Below are 21,185 nucleotides of genomic sequence, written 5' to 3' on the forward strand. Positions count from 1 at the left end.
TTCAGAGAGGTGTTTAGTTTCACAAGGAGAGAACGTTTCAATCCAGAGCAGAATGTGTAACTCTTTGCTGTGATGTGGGGTGTGAGGCTGTAAATGAAAATTCACTATATCTTACTGTGACTGTGGGTATCAGAGGTGGAGAGGTCATCAGCCCTTTCCCAGCAGCTTTACCATAGTGTGATCCACGTGCAAACATTTTCCTGGGTATTAATCTCACTGGAAATCACTGAGGATTTCCCAAGTACATCTCTTTCCAGGGCACAGAATAATATATGCATCGGCCCTGTGCTTGAATGCCATATAGAGGGGTCAGTTTCATCTGGGGACCAGATCCCAGATTATCTGTCTAACTGAAAATGTAATTTGCCACAATGCTGTCACTAGCCGCATGGGGTATCAGCAGATGAGAAAATGAAGAGGAGCCACAGGCCCTTCGGAGTTCCTGCATTTGCAAATGTTTTACAGCTCGAATGAATGATACAATAGCACAGGGAATCTGTGTATATCTCCAGCTGGCCATTTCAGCCCCAAGCCAGTAGGTCAGATAGTGTGGCTGGTCGACCTGTGCATGGCCAATTTGAGAGTGATATACCAAAATTGTGAGTTTGGAAATGGGAATTGTGTGATGTGAGCTTACGTTTTGGAAGGTAAAGCCATATGGTAGACTGTGGGCAGCTTTTTTATTTTAATAAATGTTTTTTTTTTTTTAGTTAAAGTGGAGATTTTACAAATACCGGTATGGGATCCCTTATCCGGAAACCTGTTATACAGAAAGTTCCAAATTACGGAAAGGCCATCTCCCATAGACTCTATTATAAGCAAATAATTTTAAAAAATAATTTCCTTTTTCTCTGTAATAATAAAACAGTACCTTGTACTTGATCCCATCTAAGATTTAATTAATCCTTATTGGAGACAAAACAATCCTATTGGGTTTAATCAATATTTAAATGATTTTTAGTAAACTCAAGTTATGGAGATTCAAATTAAGGTAAGATCCATTATCTGGAAAACCCCAGGTCCAGAGCATTCTGGATAACAGGTCCCATACATGTACATGTACCCCTTACCCGGAAACTCATTATCCAGAAAGTTCTGAATTACGGAAGGGCCATCTCTCCATAATCAAATAATTCACATTTTTAAAAATGATTTCCTTTTTCTCTTTAATAATAAAACAGTACCTTGTACTTGATCCCAACTAAGATATAATTCGTCCTTATCGGAGGCAAAACAATCCTATCGGGTTTATTTGACGTTTAAATGATGTTTTAGCAGACCCTTTACATATTCATCTTTTGCAACCCATTTCTATAAATGCATTATGTCTTTCTATTTGTTATAATATTGTTGCAAACTAGGGATGCGCCGAATCCAGGATTTGGTTTGGGATTCTGCCAAGATTCAGCAGGATTCGGCCAAATCTATGGTCCTGGCCGAACCAAATCTGAATCCTAAAAATCACTTGACTTTTTGCCACATAAACATGGAAGTTGAAAATTTTTCCAAAGTTTTCCAACATTTAACCCTTCCAAAACCTAATTAGCATATGCTAATTCAGTTCGGTATTTGATAAATCCTTTACAAAGGATTCGGGGGTTGGGCTGAGTCCCAAAAAGTGGATCGGTGCATCCCTTTTGCAAACTGCTGCCTAACTCACAAGTGGCCAGACTGTTTACTACACTGATGATTTCTATAACTATGTAACTGTAGGTGACAGCTGCCATGTTTGCTTGCTGTGACAGATAAACATAGGCCTAATTTGGCAACCTAAGCATTACATTGAACTACAGCCCTTACTGATACATAATTCAATTAATCAAATTATACACAATAGAAAATAAAAGCAAAGGTGTTGGTAAATGAGAACCTTTTTCTTGAGACTAAGAAAGAGCAACATCTGGTGGTGAAATAAAAGATTGCACAAATGTACTGAATGCTTTCAAGAACTCCAAAGCCAGCACTTTAATATAATGAATATTCAGTGTGCATAAAAAGTGTTTGCCTTCTTTGTTGTCTACATACAAGAAATATAATCAAACAATAGAATAAAATCTTTTTATAAATAAGTTATATTTAAAATTAAAACAAGACTTGACAACGTCAGTAAACTATAAGGCTTATGTCAGACAAGGCATCTGGCGTATACTTTCGGCAAGCGGAAAAAGTGATTGCTAAAAAACTGCCATATGCCCCTACCTGTGCCTGTGCGGAATAAATGAGATACGCTCCGGTGCAGGCACATGTAGCCAAAATATGCATAAAAACGCAAGCGAATGCAAAGTCTCGCTTTTTTATGCATATTTCAGCTACATGTGCCTGCACCCGACTGTATTCCATTCATTCAGGTGCAGGCACAGGTAGGGGGCGTAGGGCGCTATTAAATATGCGCCAGACGCCTCGTCTGACATTAGCCTTAATGTATGCATGGTGGCTTATTACTGAATTCTTAGGCAAGCACAGAGGGGACTGCAAATTATTAAAATTATAATATATAGTCTGTGTAGTAGGCAATCTACAGCCCCTAGTAAAAATTAGGAGATGACAGAAATTTTGAATGTTATATGTTCTGTTTCCAAAGAGGCGCTGCACACATACTGTAGATACAGCCCAGACTTTTTATACTTTAGTGTAGGTAGTTACTACACCTTTATACATATTGTATACATATTTATACATATTTTATCCCAAAGTTAAAGGGGTCATTTACTAACATAAATTGCAACTGCAGTCATGCTTAAAGGAACACAAATAGTTGTGTGTATTGACACTATTTATTAAAAGTACTTGGGTCTTAACACGTTTCTTGCACTTCTTTCACATTGCACTTGGCATAATTGTGTCTGCCCTGCGCCTCTGTTGAATCAAATGCCTGTTGACGCTGGACAACCATGGAGTAATTTCAGGGTTCCCTCAGAATGCTGCATCTGTAGGCACATATAGAATCCTGCATTAATGCCATTTAAATTCAGAAAGCCGGCAGTTACTCTTATCTCCTCTATGAATATTTTAGCTGCAAGTACAGTTACATTTGGGAATACATTTGCATCAGACACAAGCAGGGCAGCCATCAGAAACGTTGGAGCCCCACACAAGTTATTTATAGGGAGGCCCCCCATGACACAAACACACAGTACCAAAATTTGGCCTAGCTCTATAATAAACAGTTCATATACAGAGTTCCATTGATTAATGTGCTAATAATTCAGCCAGTTCATTGCAGGTCAGTAGAGTTTGCCCTAAGTTTAACCCATTCCCACCTACCTGCCCCTGCTCTGCGCTGTCATTGTATATGGAAGTTACTTATGTTTTTACATAAGTTATGTTAACTGTGTTAGTATAGGGGCCCGTGATCTTGCTGTGGGGCCAAATAACTAGTCAGTAGTAATTCATAAAAATAGTAAAAATAATTGATGTGCTAATAAGTCAGTATTTTAATTGGGGGGTCAGTGAAGTTTATAGTTAAGTTAAGTAAGTTTCTTTGAATCTTTGAAAGTAATTTAAGTTGTTGCATAAGTTACAGATATTGCGCCCAATGATGTTGCTGTGGGACCCAGTAACCAGTCATTCCCCTGCTGAAATGTCCATAATCATGATATACTTCAGTAAATAGCTCCCAATATAAACAGCTGTTGTTACTCTATAATATGAATTGTTAAAATGAATAATTAATGTGCTAATAATTTCAGAGTTTGCTTCTTGCTCCCTCAGGTTTTTAAAGGGACATGCATGCGCAGTTGGTTGCGCAGTTGTTGTTCAGCATTCCAGAAAAGGCTACTGCTGTGGCACTTGGTTGGTTTTTTGTTTGGGCTTCGGCTATCCCCTTGAATCTTCTTCAGCTCCTGATTTTCCCCTTCGAACTTCTGGTTTGACTCGCACGTTCCTGGACTACGCTCCCTTCTTCATCCTGGTCGGCTTATTCACTCTCCTGGTAACTACCTGGTTTTCTTCTGAATGGTTTTGTGAGTCAATCTTGCTTTTAAAGATTTGCCTATTCTGTCCGTTCCTACAAACAAAAGTTTAAAACGCTGGTTGTTTCAGTATAAAGACTGTTAACTCTTGCTGCCTTTCTATCTGCCAACTCAGTACAAAGATTGTTAACCCTTGCTGCCTGTGCCATACTCTATCTGCCAACTCCATACAAAGACTGTTAAGCCTTGCTGTCTGTGCCTATCCTATCTGAAACTCAGTACAAAGACTGTTAACCCTTGCCTAATCTATCTGCAAACTCAGTACAAAGACTGTTAACCCTTGCTGCTTGTGCCTACTCTATCTGCAAACTCAGTACAAAGACTGTTAACCCTTGCCTAATCTATCTGCAAACTCAGTACAAAGACTGTTAACCCTTGCTGCTTGTGCCTACTCTATCTGCAAACAGTACAAAGACTGTTAACCCTTGCTGCTTGTGCCTATTCTATCTAAAAACTCAGTACAAAGACTGTTAACCCTTGCTGCTTGTGCCTACTCTATCTGCAAACTCAGTACAAAGATTGTTAACCCTTGCTTCTTGTGCCTACTCTATCTGCAAACTCACTACAAAGACTGTTAACCCTTGCCTAATCTATCTGCAAACTCAGTACAAAGACTGTTAACCCTTGCTGTCTGTGCCTATCCTATCCGCAACTCAGTACAAAGATTGTTAACCCTTGCTGCTTGTGCCATACTCTAAATGACAACTCAGTACAAAGACAAGTCATTGCTAAGCCTTACTGGCTGTGTTACTCTATCTGCAAACTCAGCACAAGACTGCTAACCTAGCTGGCTGTTCAAAGTAGTTAGGTGTTGATGGATCATTTCTCACACTTTAAAAGCACAGTGTTCTCCTTTCCTTTGATTTGTTTTTCCATTATTGAATCATTCCCACACAATCATAATTATACTTACCTTCTGAGCTCCTGCTGTACTGGTACCTGAAAGAACAAATTGGTCATTAATACCTCATTATTTCTAAGGACAATATTCCCACTAACAGAATAACTTCCCTGTATGTTTCTGCTGTCTTGTTATCCGGAAAAGAGAAACTTATTAGAGGTGCTTCAAAATCCATATCCCTGTTGCTGTTTGTCACAGGATTCATGATATTAAACACAAATTATCCATTGGAACCTAACAGTCAGTATTTTAAATTAATTGGGGGGGTCAGTGGAGTTTGTCATTGCAAAGCTTCTCTGCATTGTCTTTTGCTTCATACACAGGTTACTTAAAGGGGACCTGTCACCCCAAGAAATAATTCCAAATTGCTTTCCATTGTGTTTGTCAAGCAAAATAAACTTTACTTACACTATATAAATTATTTTAATCTTGTTTCCTTCAGCCTTGGAATTCATAATCACGGCAAGAAGGCAGGCACCATTTTGTGTGGAGACTGTTAGTAAGGCAGGCTTTGTATCACCCTAAAATCTTGTTACTGTGCCAGAATGGGCGACCTGATGCCCAGGCCCATGCACTGGCTACACAAATAGATGGTGATAAGGGAGGGGGAATGTGAGGAGGGCAGTGACATTTAAGAAGTTCTGAATGGAAAGTGAGACTAACTGTCTGCAGGGCAGGCAATATATGATTAACAGCTGGGGTTTTTAAATGCTTTTTTATGGGTATGGATTTGTTAAAAAAATGAATTTAGGTTTCATGTTTAATTAGAAAAAGACTTTTATAATACAGCTTTTTATGTTTGGGTGACAGGTACCTTTTAAGTTCTAGGCAAGGTACGTAGCTTTCTAAGCAGTTCTTGCAGAAGTTGTGTAAATTGCGTAAAATGTGGCAATCTGTGGCAATGTGGCAATCTGGATGTGAAATTGCACTTTGCCCACTGTACTTGAATTGTATCTTGCCTTTCATATAGATTGGCTGGAAACAAAAATGTGCAACAAAAGGACTTTGCAAAGTAAACTTTTTCCAAATGTTTTGCATTAGCAGAAATAGCTCCTTTATAAGATATTAATTTAAAGTATGTGCTTATCAACTGCCCGTGTTTAGCTGAGATGCAGAATTAACAGCAAGGAGGGAGAACCGTAGAGATGGCTTAAACCACCCCCACCCATCTTCGCTGAGCACCCTGATATATACACGGACAAACAAGGTCATAGAAACAACATATGGGGCCTAATATTAAAGGGAAGCTTGGGCTCCAAAAAATGCTCAGAGCATAAGGCAGTGCCCACTTTGGCACTCTCCCTTTAGCCATAATTACTGGATTATGCCACAATGATCTCTACAGAAAATGAATAGAGGTGTGCTAGTATAATAACGACAGAAAATGGATAATGAGCATAATAACCACAAATGTGTTTGTATAATCACTACAGAAAATGGATGAGCATATTACCACAGTTATTCCAATACAATCAATACAAAAAAATGGATGAGCATATTACCCAAGACAATCTAGTACACTCACTACAGAAAGTGGATGAGCATGTTACCCTAGACATTTCAGTGCAATCTCTACAGAAAGCGGATGAGCATATTACCCTAGATTTGCCAGTATAATCACAGCAGAAAATAATAAGCATATTAACCCCAGACATTCAAGTAAGAACACTGTAGAAATAGTCAATGAGAACTTTATTAACCCCAGACATGCCGGTAAGATTACTGCACAAATGGACAGATTAAATTGCATAACTCAAAATCCAAGTGTCAGGAGTAGTACTGAGAAATTAGTTAATATATAATAGTGTTAAAAAAGTGTTAATTGTTAATATATAATAGTGTTAAAAAAGTGTTAATTGTTATTGTTGTTTTAAAACATTTATCAATAAATATCAGGCAGTCAAAAAGAAGTATTTTCTGTTCAGAGTTTTTAAGACTTTCACAAGATGAAGTGAAACTTCACTTTTTATAACTGGCATTTAACTTTTATTTATTTGCCCTGGAAATTATAATGCAATTATTTTCAAAATAAAAAATCTAATTTGTAGTTCATGTGCAAGAGGTACTTAAAAAGAAAATATAGGTACAAAATATAGAGTACAAAAGGCACATAAACAGTATCTAAACTTTTTTTTTTTTTTTTGCACAGTCATACCTGATTCCACTTAACTTGAATGAAACCATGGTAGCTCCCACAAGCTTTTTCCTTAGATTCTTTATTCTGAAAGAGTAATGCAACCCCAACCCTCACCTTATTCCTTTGTGAAGTGATGAATTCTGGTATGTGAATTTGCTCTACTTTCCCTAGTGAGGGTGCACAGATTCTCTGGAGAGCAGTGGGACTTCAAGTCCCAGAATCCATCACTTCACAATGCAATAAGGTAAGGGCAGGGAGTGCATTACAGTGAGAGTCTGGAGGGTAGGGAACTAGCAAACACACAGACATTATATATATCTGGAAGTTCAGTTTATGCACCATTTATACATAACCACAACATAACCACAACAATGTTGACTGAATGTCAATATTGTTCTCTAAAATGTTTTGTGTCAGACTAGCCACTAGATGGAACTATTTTATTAAAGTCTGAAATTGCATTCACTTGCCAGAGAAGCTAATGTGGAGACTCCTAAGAATGTTCATAACTGTGCAAAGAAACCTTGTTTGCACCCGGAAGCATTAAATCCACCCAGGTGCAAACGCCACAAATGAGCTTTCTGCATCTGTCTACTGGGATCCCTATGGGTGACACACTAGTGTGTCTGCATAAGGGCTCGAACTCACAAGCGTTTTTTTATGCGTGCGTTTGAGATGCAGGTTTGAGCGCATCTAAACATCTAAATGCATTTGAAAATTGATTCCATTAAACTCTGCCTGGTTTTACTCACGGCCATTCAGAGTTGCATTTTACTCCATTCATGTTTCATCCTGTTTTTCTAGACGCAACATGCTGCATTTTTTTGCGCTTGACAAGCGTTCATAAATTCAGTAGAATAGAGGGTTGCATTTGGAACTGTCAAAAACGTACTTAACTGTATATAAAACAAAACCCATATAACCGCAATATGTGGGGATTTTTTTGCACTCAGCACGCGTTTGCAAACGCATATTAAAAAACGCTCTTACCTAATAATCTTTTTTTTTTTCACAAATTAGCTTCTGTGTTGGTAAATCATTTACAAGTTATGGTGCATGTTTTTCCTCGCATTTGTGTTGGAATTACATCACATCCAGTGCTTTGTTCTTGTACTTGCATTTGTAATATTTTGTCTTTGTCCCTTTTTTTAGGTTTTAAAATTACACCATACAAATTGTGTGACTTTTCAGGTCTTTTTCATAATAATCATTGTGGGATTTATGTCTCTTTTTCACGTGCTTTGCGCATTCCCTTGTGCTTTGTGGGTGTTTGGTATATTCTGTGCCCATAACATCATTGTTCATTTTTTTAGTAATTTGCAACTGCTCAGAGCTAAAAATTGAATAAACGATTATTATTGGGAAGACTAGAAATCAGGAAGTTAGAAAGTGGAGGAGATAAGGGCCACAAAACAGGAAGTGTTTCTGTACAAAAAGGGTGGTGATTGTATAGAATGTGCATCCTGTACAGATAACAAGGTACAGTCAGTAGGGTATTGCAACAATAGTTTAGCGCCACTGATATCTTGAAAACACCATGGCTTTATTTAGTGTGGCTTTATATACAAACACACTGTATATAAAACTAACTGATAGTAAATTACCTGCACTACACAATTGCATGAGCTTCAACAACAGAAATCTTAGTAGTTTAGATTTATAATACTGCGATTAAAAGAGCTGCGATGTAAACAAACTCCTTGGTATTTTGGGATTATCCTACAGATACTTAATATAAGCCCAAGTGATGTTTTGGTATAAGTTAATCAAGTCTCACATTTTTATGTCACTAGAATGTACATCTTTAATATCTTAAAGTTAATATAGACTGATTTGTTATCTTTAACATGTTTATTATCTTCCTCAAAGCCTATAAACAAACTTCCTAATTTTCAGACAATTCTTAATTGGAGGGAATTTTCACCCTTTGATTAATAAACCCAAATGCAATACAATAGGGTTGGACCTCCTGAAGGGGCTTGGACAGTGGGGGCTCAGCCCTAAAGGGATTCTGTCATGATTTTTATTGTGTACTTCTTATCTCTAAATTACACTGTTTACATAACAATGAAGCAATGAAGAGTATGACCATGTGAAATTTCAAAATTAATTTCCCATGACGGTATGTCTTTAAGGTGGCCATGCACATGTAGGTTTGCGTGTAAAAAAAAACAGCATGTGCAACAATTTTTTTGATGTTATTTTAAGCGTTTCACAATGTTTTTGCCGTTTCTCGAATCTTTTCAAAGATTCGCAAATTTTTTGGTGAATTGAAATGGGACAGATTTGCTTATCACTACTTACTGCTGTTATTTATTTGCCAATCTCATTGACACCTGTAATTTTGTCATCTAAGCACCGCCCCACACATGCACAGTTTCCAAATTGTTTAACGATTGAAATCTCTCCATCCCATCAATGTACAAATTTCATCATTTTAGAATGAACATTTTTAAACCTGTCCAATCAGTTTTCTGACTGATGATGGATAAATGATTGCTAGATGTACAATCGTTCGGTGCACCCCAACTTTACGATAATTCAACTAATTTGTCAGATCACACTAAAAATTAATTTGTCGCGGGGCGACTAATCTCTCCGTCTGCCACTGCCCTAAATGTCCCATGTGGAGATTAGTTGCCCGCAATAAAGTTCTGCTACTGTGGGCAACTAATCTCCCTGAAAAATAAAGGAAATCACTGGTGGAAAGGCCTATGCGTCACTTTGGCTTTCTGAAGTCACACAAAGTTTCTTTCTGGAGGCAACTTCGCTTGACCGAAAGCGATGCATGGCCTTTTCACCAGTGACTTTCTTTATTGCCAGTGGAAAGGCTTTTCAGGTTGATTAGTCGCTTGCGGTTGCAGAGCTTTATTGGAGAGGACTAATCCCCCCATGGGACATTACCATAAAAGCCCAGTATTAATGGAAATGACGGTTATATAAAAACTTCTTTTAGATATCCACAAATTATTCACTGAGTGTTGCAAGAGTTCTGCTAGTGGTTTACTATGACTGGAAAAAATCGGCCACAGAAAAAGGAAATCCAAACATCGATAGTCAGCACCATGCTCTACACCGATAGTGCTCACTTCTACTGGTCATATTTGTTATATGACTAGACTAGTGGTTACAGTATTTTGCAATAGTTATAGTAGGGCTGAGTCTGAACTGAAGAATTAATGAGGTTGCTTCTCTGATAAATGTAGACTGGTCTTATTTATAATGTGTGGATCTTTCACCATTATGTGCGCACTAACTGCCTCCTAGCAATCTCCAAATGGATGAATCAACGCCACCTCAAACTGAACAAAAAAAAAAATAATTTTTTCCACCTAAACCTGGTCCTACTCACCCCGTTACTGTCTCAATTAATAAGCACACTCATTACCCCTGTCAATAAGGTTGCCACCTTTCTGACGATATTTAACTTGCAGCTGGGGAGCGGGCAAAAAAGGGGCAGCATGATAACATCAAATGGATGGGGAGATGCAGCATAGTGACCAGAGCTATGACATGGTGAGTGCCGGAGGGAGGGTTATGGAACCCATCCAGGAAGAGATAAGGTAAGTTCTAGGCAGATTGGAGTGGATCAGGGGCAAGACAGAGGCCAGTATTAAGAGTATTACAAATTTACCATAAACTACATTACCAGTAAATGTGTAAAACTGGCCTTGGCAGGTGTTTTACCAGCTAGGCTGGTAAAATACAGGTCAGATGGCAGCCTCACCTGTGAACATGTGGCATGTTGTCTGGGAGTAATCTTTGACCAAATTAAGGGAAGAAGTACACGTAGCGGAATGCCCACCTCCCTCCACCTGGGTTTTGCGCACAGGTGAAGGAATGCGGATCTGCTTCCATTCCCTTTTTTTTTTAGCAAAAATCCATTTTATTTCTTTTTTATTTAATAGGCTGAACAAACTGCCTTCCCTTCAACCTAAAACAAACCATTTTATGCCTATAACAGACAAAGTCGTGTTTACATCAGAACAGTAAGAAATGTGTTTTGCCACATTAGTTTCCTTTTGCCAACGTATATACAGAATATGTTCCTGGATGCATTTTTTTTTACCATCCAAGATGTTTGTCCCACATACAATTTACAATTTATATACTATTTATTGGAATAACCTCTTTTGGTCACAGGGGAAATGAATGTATTACAAGTCAAGTTTAGACATAATTGCAGGCTAAACACCATGTTGATGTACCTTTATTGTGTTGATGTTATATGTATTTGTACACATATTATTTTGAAAAAGGCGAAACAAACTCTCTGCACATAGTGCCCTGGCTGAAATCAAACCTAAAGCCTGCACTGCAGTCAGCAATGCTAAACACTGCTCCTTATGGTCTGTACAAAGACAACAATAAAAATATTGTATGTATATAGTCAAGGAAAAAAATACTGGCACCTGTAAAACCTGTATTATTTTCTTGGCAGGTATTCCTTTAAAAGGCTAATAATCTCACCATCATATATAGTGTGTGTTTATAATGTGTGATAAGTAAACCTAGTAACAATATACAACAGTATTAATAAGAGCAGCTTCATGTTTTTAGAGATAAAAAATAAAACCTCATTTTAGAAAGAGACTGAAATAGGGTTAAAGGCCACCAGCTTACAGAACCATCTGTCACTACTATATTGCCATGGTATCAGCGGCTGAAAGCATTTTTAGTAAAGACAGTATTTCTCCTGACAACACTGACTGACTGCATGTTTGCTGTCCAATAAAATAATTTTATCTAACCTTTGCTAAAATATAACCTGGAATTGTCAACTTAAATGGTATACTGGGTTAAAAAATTGCAGCTAAAGGTAAGAGTTTCTCCATATAAACTAAGATCTAGTCTGCAAGCATGTGGATGGTGGATTTGCTGAAGGTTTATGTGCAACATGTCGTTATCAGTGATACATGTTCTGCAGGATTGGAGTTGCCCCTGAATATTAGGAAGCCTGTGACTCCCTTCAGAGACAGGATTCCCAGCTTTTGACTGTTTCAAGAACCAGACTAGGAGGGGGGGTTGAAGACATCTTGGGCAAAGCAGTGACATATGGGTGCATGTTTGTGACATGCAGGGTTAGAGCTGTGACATCAGAGATGTGTATTGGCAAGGAGAGTTGTGAACAGTGTTGTCACTAGTGATGAGTGAATCTGTACCATTTCGCTTACCCAAAAAAAAATCACAACTTTTTTGCAGCAAAACCTGGCAAAAATTTTGACCATCACTAGTTGCCACCTAGCCAGTTTTGATAAAGCCAGCTTGGTTTTCTAGGCCTGTCCATATCTGTCCAGATTTCAAAATTAGGAAATCAGGGCAGGACTCTTCATTGAATTATGTAGTAATCAGCTAATCACTGCATCATAGCCCCCCCCCCTTACATCAGAAGTACACCTAATAAACATCATCATCCTGCCTCCATATGTCACCCCCCCCCCACACACACACACACATCACTCAACCCACTCAATTCAAAAGGTGGCAATCCTAATTGTGAGCTGTACAGCCCAATGAAAAACCAAACTGTTCAGTTCAAAATCTAATAGGTGAGCAGAAAAATTACATCAGAGATTACAACCCCCAGGGCTCTAGATTTTATTGAACTGCAGTTTTCTTAACTCACTGGCTGCTGGTGGAATGCTGAGGGTTACAGGCAGGCCCAGAATAGCAACCTGTAGATTCTGGCAAATAAGTAAAGGGTTGCGTGCCAGGCATTATTATTATTATTTTTTTTTATAATATTAGTCTGAACCTGATTGCAGACCAACAACTGAAGGTCTTCTTGTTGGGAATCCCTGATGTAGATACTGAAAAATACTGCTCAGCACCACACAAGATTATACACACAATTACATTCACATCCCATCACTCTGCACGGGCAGTGTTGGACTGAGATGCCAGGGGCCCACCAGGAAACATTGGACCATAGGCCCACTTTCTAAACTATTATTCCTTCTCTCCTCCCTCAGCCTCTTTATTATCCAAGTCCCTTTTCTTAATCCTTCCATCTTTTTTTCCCATACAAAAATAGGGAATGACCATGCAATTGGCCAAATAGTTAGGAGCAGGAGGACCCCCTGACACCTGGGCCCACCGGGAGTTTTCCTGGTATCCTGGTGGGCCAGTCCGACACTGTGCACGGGTAGTCACTGTATACACATTCCTGACAAAACTTCAAGAAATCCTTTTATTGCACAGACTCCAGCTTAGCTCTACAGTTTGGGAACCACTGTTTAGTAATAAATCAAATATTAGCTGGATGCCAGAGAAAGATGGGGACATCTTTGAAGGCATGGCTCTTCATAGTTAAAGTGTTTTGGTGGCTTTGGGTTAATACAGAGGATTGAAACATGAACAGCATTTCTAGAATTGAACAGAAAGCATATATATATATATATATATATATATATATATTAGTCAGTGTTCAACCCACAGACATATTTTGTGGCTATGCACAGCCAAAGCAAGCAAGTCACTTCCTTTCTAAAATGAAAGAAAGTTTTTCAACAAGTGCCCCTGTTAGTGACTTCTAGTTTTCTTCAGCAATCCAACATGGACACAATACTATCATTCACAAACAATGCTTTTTCCAAAGTAACAGGTATATTGAAGAGTAGCTATATTCAAACACAATGTGAATTATTTAAATAACAAATATCTGATACTGTGCCATCAATTTATTAAAAGTATCTAACAATCTTTGTTACCAGAATTTACAATACAAAACCAATGCCACATGGGAATTGGTTCAATTTAAAGCAGCACAGTAAAATCAAAACAAAATGGTAAAAACAAAAACATTCATATATAATTCTACCATGCCTAAAAAGCACTGTGTAAATATATATATTGTATATTATAACAGATATACTTTCATGGATGGTTTTATGTTTTCAAATTTGCAAAATATGTATAAAATGTTAAATCTATTTAAATGTAAATAAAAGCAGGGAAATCACTAGATTAAAAAATATGAAAGGTTTATTAGAGTGTATGTATATTCAAGTATGCATGTGTATGTATGCTATGAAGAAGCTAAGTATTTCTAACAGACCTCAATATATTACCATCAAACTGTGATACGAACTAGATGTACCAGCCTGTTACAGAAGCAGAATACTACTGGCAAGGCAAGCAGCATAGGGGCTCACAGTTGGGAATAGAGGCAAATATGCAAACAAGACCAGTACAGAGCCAAGAAAGGTATGCTATTTATCATTCTATTTGGGTGACCCTCTGCTATTCATTTTACACTCTTGTTCAAACCACATCCTGGTTGCTAGGGTAAGTGGAACTGGAGAGCTGCACATGTTAAAGGAACAGTAACACCAAAAAATGAAAGAGCTTTAAATTAATAAAAATATAATGCACTGTTGCCCTGCACTGGTAAAACTGGTGTGTTTGCTACAGTAACACTACTATAATTTATATAATAAGCTGCTGTGTAGCCATGGGGGCAGCCATTCAAGCTGGAAAAAAGGAGAAAAGGCACAGGTTACATAGCAGATAACAGATAAGTTCTGTAGAATACAATAGTGCTTTAGCTGTTATCTGCTATGTGCCTGTGCCTGTACTTTTATACACTTTCATTTTTTGGTGTTACTGTTCCTTTAAAGAGACTGCAAAATGTTTTACAAATATCTATGTCTACAAAATGCTAAAGTTGTTTTTAAGCTGAAAAAAGAACAAAATATGGAAAATAAGCTCTACTTAGAAACAATATCAATAATTGCCCTTTTGCAAAGCATCTGATTAGCACACTGACAGGCTTCATTTTAACTTTCCATTTTATTAATCTGAGGTATGGCTGAAAAGCAACAGCAAGTCAAGTTTCACGGTTATAAGAAAAAAAAAAAATAAAGCATCACAAGTATCACAAAATATAAATACAAAAAATATGAAATTCATTATAGGAACAAATCAAAGCAAGAAAAAAATCAGTTTTGTGCCAAAAAATATTAATAATAACTTACACATTTACATTCTTTCTGTCAGCTAAATGTTTTCTTCTGACCATACACTGCTGGCCAGAATAAGGAAAGGCACATAAATAGTCAAATATAAAGCCATTTAGCTTCTTACTAAACAGCAAGTAAACTTGTCCACACATAGGCCAGGGGCCACATGGGCAGCTAGATTGCCTGCTCTGGCGAAGGCCTTGCTAAAAAGGCAAAGGAAAGCTAGCTGCAATAGGCAAGATGCTTGTTGGCAGGATGAGCCGTTAGGTCCCAGTTAGGTTTACTGCAACTGGCTACACCAAACTCTCCTGGTGCAATCCATTGCTGTTAGCCTAAACAATATCTGTCATTGCATCCACAGCCAACAATAGAAACTTCCAACAGGCAGGTCTCCAAACAAGACGTGTGTGGTTTAGGGAGTGCCAACTGCATCATAATATTGTGAATTTCTCATTCACACCTCTAGCTATAACCTTAAGGACCTGCCAAGCAAATCAGACATCTAGTGTAAACAGTTCATAAATGCTTCTGCCCTTTTAATCTTGAAAGGAACAGAGACACTGCAGCATTTTCAGGGATTACAATCAAAAGCCCTGACATTCTGAAAAAAGTTCATTCCCTCTTCACATTACTGCAATGGCAACCCCTCATCATCAGAGAGAGGTACTAATGAAAATAAGTATATAAATACTCTAATTCCCTCCCTTCCCTACCCCCACCCCTTAACAAATACAAGTTGTTTTTTTTTTTTACAAATAAACATAAATAGGCCCTGTAACAGGTTACACAGTCCAAAAAATCAATATATATGTACATAGCAACAGCACTGCTGCAAAGTTTGTGCAAACTGCATTATATGCATCCATAAAAAGGGCTCGATATTGTAAATTCAACTGCTGTTGCAGTCTGTGCTCGTCCATGACATAGCTACAGATTTGAAAACCAAAAAGTGAGATTAATCAGTTCAAGACTTGATAAATCATATTCCATACTGAAAGTATCAAAACGTAGGGAAGGTGTCATCTGACCCAGCAAAGGAAACATCATGTAATCTTCTGCCGTGCCAAAAAGGATTGCATTGATTGGTGCATAGGTCTGCTGCTGTAACATCACTGGGCAGAGGGATGTCACAACCACCAGGCTTCACACTTAGTTCTGCTGCTCCTCCAATCAGATGGTGCAGGAGGATAAAATTAATTTCACATGACACAGCATTTTTTCTCTTCACCAAAGGATCGCTCAACGCGGTCGATTTCCTCGATCATTTTAGTAAAGATCAGCTTACTCCTCTATAAAAACAGACAAAAAAACAGAAATTAAGTTGTGTATGAGAAATACATTGCAAATGTGCAATGAGCAGCAATAATTTTAAGGGCATCTAAGCTAAGTTGAAGGGGGTTTATTAAATTATTTTTTTTTTTTACACACCAATTCTAGCTGCATTCAGCCAAAGGAATGATTATTTAGAAACGAAAATGCTCTTTCCACTTCTATGGCCTCTTCACGCACAGAAACCTACATACACATATTATATAGTCTGCCATACACAGGAAGATTTTAGCTCCCAATATGGGTTCAGGCTGATCCGGCAGCTTATCCGCCCATGTATTGGCACCCCTGACGTGCCTGCCCGACCAACATCTCGCCTAAAACTAGCCAGGTCTCGATGGGGCAGGTTTAATTTTCCCACCAGATTAGGGACAGCATCAGTTTGTTTATGTGGCCCTTGGTTATAAGGCGCCTACGCCTAAGAAAGCATGTAAATAGTTACCAATTTACCTCAGGGTCTTTTGCTGAAACTTCCAGGAATGCAGCTCCCCAAGACTCTGCTAGTTTTTTCCCATCTTCTGGTTTCACTTCACGGCTACTCAAAAATAGGTTAAGAAAAAAAAAGTTACAAAAAAAACTTCTCAGATCAGAACTCAAAGCAAAACATCAGCAGTACTAGTAATTCAGCTATACCATGTGACATGCCATGTAGTTTAGTAATCAAAAGAGTTGATTCACTTGTATTGGCTTTACAGTGACCCTATTTTTTGCAACACAGTAGCCATAGGAGTTATTAAAGGGGTGGTTCACCTATAAGTGAACTTTGAAGATAATGTAGACATTCAAATTATATGACAATTTGCAATTGTTTTTCATATGGTTTCTTAATTATGCATGAGTACAGTTTATCCTAGTGATCAAGCAGTGGTTTAAATGAGAGACTGGCATATGAATATCAGAGGGACTGAATAGAAAGATAAAGAATAGAAAAGATTGTTTTGGCTGCTGGGGTCAGTTCCCTCCTCCCATATGATAGCTGGAAAGAGGCAGAAGAAGAAAGACTAATAATTCAGAAACTACAAAAAAAAATGAAAATGAGGACAAACTGAAAAGTTGCTAAGAATAACACATTCTATAACACAGTAAAATGTAACTTGACACAGCAGGATCAAAGACAATGGCGACCAAAGGGTGACCTGTATTGTTGGCAGCGCACTGATGTGGAAAAATGCATCATACATAGCCTATATGCACTAGCTGCTTACACCTCAGGACAGACCTTAGACACTTGAAAAACAAAAATCATCACTATAACCAAAACACGAGTGGGATTTTACTGAAAAATATATCAAAAACTAAATTAAATATTCAAAATAATTGAGTAATTTGAAAGCATACCAGTGAGTTGGCAGATCATTCTTATTCCCAACAAGGACTATAGGCATGCTGTAAAGAAAAAAGGAAAACATTAAAAATATTAAATTAGCAAACATATCTATATAAAATTCATGAAGTTTTCATGATATAAAATTTTACCAATCACCTAAAGCTATATTTGTTCAGGTGCAGATGCAGAAACACATTGCTTCAAGGAAACTTGTTGCTTCAAGGCATTTGGCTTCACAAGGGCAAACTGTGATGTTGGGGAAGTACTTAGTAAAGGTGGCCATACACGAGGCGATTTCGCTCGTTGTGCGATGAACGATTATATCGACAAACGATCGTATGGCGATCGAGTTCCCATACGATATGCCATCCACGGGCAACGATAATTCGGGAAAGATTTTGTCGCATCATTATCGTAAAATACCTACGATCGTACATCTACGTACGATCGATGTCGTTGACTTCCGCTGCTGGCAATCGTGACATGCGCAGAGAACAATCGTTGAAAGACAAATGTCTGACACTCACACCAACTGGCAGATTTTATCGTTAAACGACCAAAATTTTTAAACCTGGCCGATCGATTTTGGGGACGATAATGTCGGCTCGTTTAGTGGGCCGACGATCGTTCGTACACCACCAACTATACGATAACTTAACGATAGCATCGGATCGTTCGGGAATCGGTCGTTTGTAAGTAAAAAATCGGTCCGTGTATGGCCACCTTAAGTCTTACATGTATGGAGAAGTCACCAAAATACACATCTTTGTCTGGGAGATTAGTCACCCACAGTTACATCCTGGCTCCTGCAGTCAACATGCCTTTCTACCAGCAATAAAGTTAATCATCGGTGGGAAGGCATATACAACACTCCAAAGTTGTGTAAAGTTTTCTTTGATTTTTGTATATAATCTATATGTTCGATAGTGATGTGTGGGTCAACCTACACCTGACTCTAACCCGCCTGATTCACATCCACACCCAACCCTAACCCTGCGAGTCTCGGCATTTATAAACCAAAGTCTGACGTGCCCCTTTCTGATGTCAAAAAATGGGCGGGACATTCAGGTGAGGATCTATAAATAGTGAGTTCTCAGGGCTGAAGGGGGGCATAGTATGATCGCAGGCAGGAAGGGAGCATGGAACCCATCCAAAAGCTGTATGGATGTTGGCCTGAACCCACCTGACCCATGGGTAAGCCCAGGGCTGCTCCTGCCATGAGCCAAATTTTTGTCTTTTAAAACAAAATCTCTACTGGGTAACCTATGGCTACTGCGGGTTTCAGGCTGGCTCACACATCACTAAATGTTCGATATATACCATCTTTATTTGAACAGTGCTGTAAAATATGTCAGTACTTATGGTATAATTAGGAAACTAGGGGATGTTAAAAAAAAAAATATCAATACTTACAGGCACTTCCCTCTCCTGTCCACAAGAATGCTATGAATGGCACGTGCTATCTGAAAGCTGAGAGTAAAGAATTTTAATTAAAATCAAGAACTACATCAAACACCTTTTTAAAAATGCTGGGAGTTATAGATGCATATTTATTAACAGTAATTATCAAAAGAGCTAAAAGAAAATGATCTTGTAATTCACAATTTGTTTATATTTATATTATAGTTTGTTTTTAAAATTTTCTTTTGCTAACAGCTTAACAGAGTAGGAGTAACTATGTTTGACAACCCTGTATCACACTTGTCTATCTGGCAATTACCTTCAGTCATCAGTAGGTGGCGCACTCTCTCAATATATAACAGTCAAAAAAAAAAAAAAAAGAGCTTACCTTCTGGAGCATGCCACTGAGTATACTACAATGTATCCATGGATCCCAAAAATAAATGACTGAGGCAACAAAGAGTATTCGTCCTTAAAACAAAAAATGACAAAGGTTAGTTTGCTGTTGAACAATAGGATGTGAAAAAGCTCCTAAAAGTGGAAAACAACTCACCTGCCCTGCTGTGTCCACCACATCCAACTCAAACTCATCACTCCCCATAACAAAGGTCTTGCTCCAAGCTGCAGGGAGAGGGAATTCATTACTATGGGGGTAGAATATACAGGCAGCCAGTCAGGGATCTCAGCACAGACTTTCACTTACTGTTTTCAATGGTAGGCTCATAGTCCTTAGGAAAATCTCCTTTAATAAACTGAAGTGCAAGGGAAGATTTGCCTTGAAGAAACAAAATGAAAATATTAAAAGAATGCATTACACACATATAAAAGAAGTAATGACAAGCCCTGCGTCATATCTACTGCTACTATCAGCACCACTGCATTATCTTTCAAGTCATCTGGTAACACCCATGAGAATGAACAGCCAAATCACAGGGATTAAAGAACAAGCTGAGCAGAAAATCCACTTTACACAGATAACTCAGTGAGCTCCTTCCCCCCCACCCAAGTGATTGTGGAGCTGATAGAGTGTGTGAAACAGGACTGGCAGCTGTGTTTGGCCAGGTGCACTTAGCATGGAGATAGCCCTACTGAATCACTGCCTCATACACGTTGCGCAGAGTCATCAGGAAACAGAGCCATGTGCCTGGAACAATCCTGCTAGTACCCCACCCCCACCCATTAACAAAACATGTCAGCCGAGCCCATCCACAGAAACCCCCCCTCCCCCCTGCTCAGGGAAGCACTACTACACACCATCGTCACCACAACACACACACACTGGCCGCCGGTCAACCAAATCGCGCAGGAAATGCTATTACATAATACATTTTTGTATTGCTTTCTGCCTATCTGATGCACAATACAAAAGAATTGATGTCAAATCTCTAGTTACCCCACTATCTCCTTATAGCCTCACACTCCGACCCTGGTAGATCACCAGCAGTTCCCTCCCTAGTGTAACACTAGCACATCCACAGTAGTACTCCCACATCGCACTGCACGCAGTGTTACTTTTTATTCATTTAATTAGACACACAAATGCCAATATACTGGATAACAAGACTTTGGTTCCGCAGGGGACAGTGGGAACTGTAGTTCCCGGGTTCCCCATAAACTGTGATGTTCATCTTTGCAATGTAACTTATCCCCACCCGTAGGTGCCAGCTCCACAGCATGCAACTGTCTGTACTGCACCAAATAGAGGGGTAGCACTTACCTACTGAAGGGTACCCCAACATCACAATCTTGCGGTGTTTGACAGGCGCCATGACGATTAAGAACAAAACAAAATCCGAAATACGGACTTCCACCCTATGGAAACCAAAAATCCCAAAACAAATGCCTGCACTCTGCGACCCCTTGGAATATAGCCAAATCCTCCGCACACAGATCAAATACACGGGTTGTAGCAGGCTAGCCCCGCCCGCCTATGCTGTACGCCAATCAGTGGAGTGGAAAATTGGGTACGTGATCTGGATTGGCCAGGTTTCCCCCGCGAGTTCCAATGAAAGGCAAGCAGACGCTAAGGCGCGTTTATTCATTGTTTGGGTTGCGACGGAGGAATGTGGAGAATTCGGCTCTTCTGATTGGCGCTTTCTATTTCGGAGTGGGTTGGGCTTAGCACGCAGGAAACATGGAAACAAACTCACGTGTTGCC

General features: G+C 38.8%; 1 protein-coding gene across 1 annotated transcript; it reads right to left on the minus strand.

The window, feature by feature from the left end:
- Window positions 1–14,781: 14,781 nt before the first annotated feature.
- rhebl1 (RHEB like 1) lies at window positions 14,782–20,868 on the minus strand. Its single transcript, NM_203606.2, is given in 8 exon segments — window positions 14,782–16,259; window positions 16,750–16,834; window positions 17,638–17,685; window positions 19,040–19,096; window positions 19,416–19,498; window positions 19,581–19,648; window positions 19,731–19,802; window positions 20,745–20,868. Coding segments are annotated over 8 exon segments (555 nt in total). The 5' UTR covers window positions 20,797–20,868; the 3' UTR covers window positions 14,782–16,169.
- Window positions 20,869–21,185: the final 317 nt, after the last annotated feature.

The sequence above is a fragment of the Xenopus tropicalis genome, chromosome 2 (assembly GCF_000004195.4).
Source record: "Xenopus tropicalis strain Nigerian chromosome 2, UCB_Xtro_10.0, whole genome shotgun sequence".
Lineage (NCBI taxonomy): Eukaryota > Metazoa > Chordata > Amphibia > Anura > Pipidae > Xenopus > Xenopus tropicalis.